The sequence below is a fragment of the Penaeus vannamei genome, chromosome 16 (genome assembly GCF_042767895.1).
Source record: "Penaeus vannamei isolate JL-2024 chromosome 16, ASM4276789v1, whole genome shotgun sequence".
NCBI lineage: Eukaryota > Metazoa > Arthropoda > Malacostraca > Decapoda > Penaeidae > Penaeus > Penaeus vannamei.
In genome coordinates, this window is record NC_091564.1 from 20,434,179 (window position 1) to 20,436,678 (window position 2,500).

Here is a 2,500-nt window from a genome sequence, read left to right on the forward strand (position 1 = left end):
TCTAAAATAACATATTCGTATATATTATTTCTCTCACGCTTACACAAAACCCAGTCATATCAAATTTACACCGTTTTCCTTAATGTTAATTTATTGTGCTCGGGTTCTCTCTACACGATTTTAAAATTTGTTCTACACAGGTCTATTTTGATGTACAAATACACACTCTTGCTACAAACGTGTGTGTCCTACTACTGAAAGATTCTAAGGCCTAACATTTCATTCTTTATCAAAAATGTTCAAAATGGTCAGTGAAATTTTCAATATCATTTAAGGGTGATATTGTGATTTTTAAGAATTTGTCTGCTTTTTAATGTTTTCATTTTTTCTCGTCTTTTCCTGCTTTTGCAAATTGTATCACATTCCCATTCTCACTTTCATGAAATTATTTTATTGAATTTCTTCCCGTTTTTGTAAGATGCTCGTTCGGCACAGATTTCATCATTAATGTGACTACTAATACATCACTATATGCATGTGTGTATGTATCAATGTATACATATATATATACACATATGTATGTATATATTTACATATATACACACATGGAAGTCCTCGCTACTGAACACATACAAAAATTGTCGTGAGTTTGTCATGACTTCCCAAGCCAAGAGGTCATGTCATTGATGCCACGAAGACCAAAGGCGAACATGTCTCTAGAACATCATGTCACTAATTAACTTACTGAGCAACGCCCCGACACTACTTTTCTCTATGTACGCATTTTCCCCATCCTAAATTGAGTCACTTTGGAGAGAACTAATTTACAAGGAATTAGAAAAAAATGTGCAGGCATGTTTATCTAAATGCAATAACTATTGTCCTAATATCTTGAATTAGTATGAATGACTATCCTATTCATTATCAATCTTTTATCATTTTTTTCTTTTAGCGCCGTACATTGTACCGCATATCAAATCATCCAATTTACATAAAGGAAAGGCATACAAAAAATAATTTAGATGACACAACAAAATACACCTTTCTTCACTATTATGTTCTCGAACTGCATATTCACATCCCCCTTATCCCGAATTCCCCAATCGCCAAATCCCCCTAATCCCCAATTCCCCAATCGCCAAATCCCCCTAATCCCAAAATCCCCGTCATCCCCTCATCCTCCTATTTCCCAATCATCACATTTCCCTCCAAGCGTGCTGCCCCGTCGATCATCATCTGGGCGTCCTCTTCTGCGCAGTCCCGACGTTCGTGTAGTTGAGGTTCTTCAGCACGAGCTTGACGTCCCCCCCGGCCAGGACCTCCCTGACGGCGCGGTCGACCATGCCCTTGCAGTGGTCCACCAGCGCCCTCATCTTGGGCGTGTAGGGGTCGAAGCTCAGGGGCCTCTTCCGCCGCTTGTAGATGCCGTCCTGGTGCCGCATCATGCAGTCGAAGTTGCTCTCGGACACCTCCAGGTCCAGGAACTCCAGGATCCGCCTCATCTCCTCGGGGAGGTTGTCCAGGAGGTCCTCGTAGAACACCAGGTGGAGCGGGCCGTCGAACTTGAGCCAGTCCAGCGTCGTGTTCATCCACGAGATGGCTTTGTTGGTCACGAATTTGCTCCAGTCTGTGGGGGGAAAGGCAGGCCCGGGTTAGCGCTGGAAGTCTTGGGAGGAAAGGCTTGGGCCAAATCTGAAGGGCCAGGGATAAATCTGACAGGCTTAGATTACGCCCGGAAGGCTGGGGATATATCTGAAAGGCATAAGTTACAGCTGGATGGCTGGGATTAGAGCAGAGCCTTACGGTTTACATCCGAATAGGCTTTCGAATATATGCTCAACTCTTCTTTCGCAATCTGAATCAGAGCAATGATCTAAATTTCATTATCAATATCATTATCATCTTTAATATTCCTACTTATCATCAGTATCATCTTCATTTCCATTACTAATTATCATCATTATTATTACTCTCCATCATCTTTATCATTACTAATTATCACTATCATTTTTATTACTAATTACCATCTTCATTACCCTCATAATCATTATTGACATTATTCCTGCCTCCGCGAAAAAGTAAAATAAAATCCAAGAAATTATTCACTCGAAGTAAAGTTTAGCTGATAACGAGATTTCGTTTCTCCGCCGCGATAAAACTTCCGTCTGTTGCGAAATCCTGGTGTCCGACGAAAGCAAATTTTTATCCAGTTTGTGGAAAGAAGTTTGACTGAAACGAAGGAAAAGAAAGAAGTTCAATTTGATTTAATTTCGGGAGAAGTTACTGAAGCTACTGTGACATTCACGCTTAAAGATTTGATCTTACGAATCTGGAGAAAAGAGTATCTTTTTTTGATAGATGTATAGTTAGATAGATAGATAGAGAGAGAGAAGGAGAAAGAGAGAGAGAGAAGGAGAAAGAGAGAGAGAGAAAGAGAAAGAGAGAGAGAGAAGGAGAAAGAGAGAGAGAGAAGGAGAAAGAGAGAGAGAAAGGGAGAGAGAGAGAGAGAGAAGGAGAAAGAGAGAGAGAGAAGGAGAAAGAGAGAGAGAGAAGGAGAAAG

At 40.7% G+C, this 2,500-nt stretch overlaps 1 protein-coding gene across 2 annotated transcripts in view; it reads right to left on the reverse strand.

The window, feature by feature from the left end:
• The window catches only part of LOC113807873 (WSCD family member AAEL009094), a 75,958-nt gene that overhangs the window by 982 nt on the left and 72,476 nt on the right, over positions 1-2,500 (reverse strand). For both annotated transcript variants that reach the window (XM_070131302.1, XM_070131301.1), the window contains exon 6: positions 1-1,567. This exon is cut by the window's left edge and continues 982 nt beyond it. In XM_070131302.1, the coding sequence (XP_069987403.1) occupies positions 1,173-1,567 (395 nt within the window). In that variant the 3' untranslated portion in view covers positions 1-1,172. The remainder of the gene's footprint in view (positions 1,568-2,500) is intronic.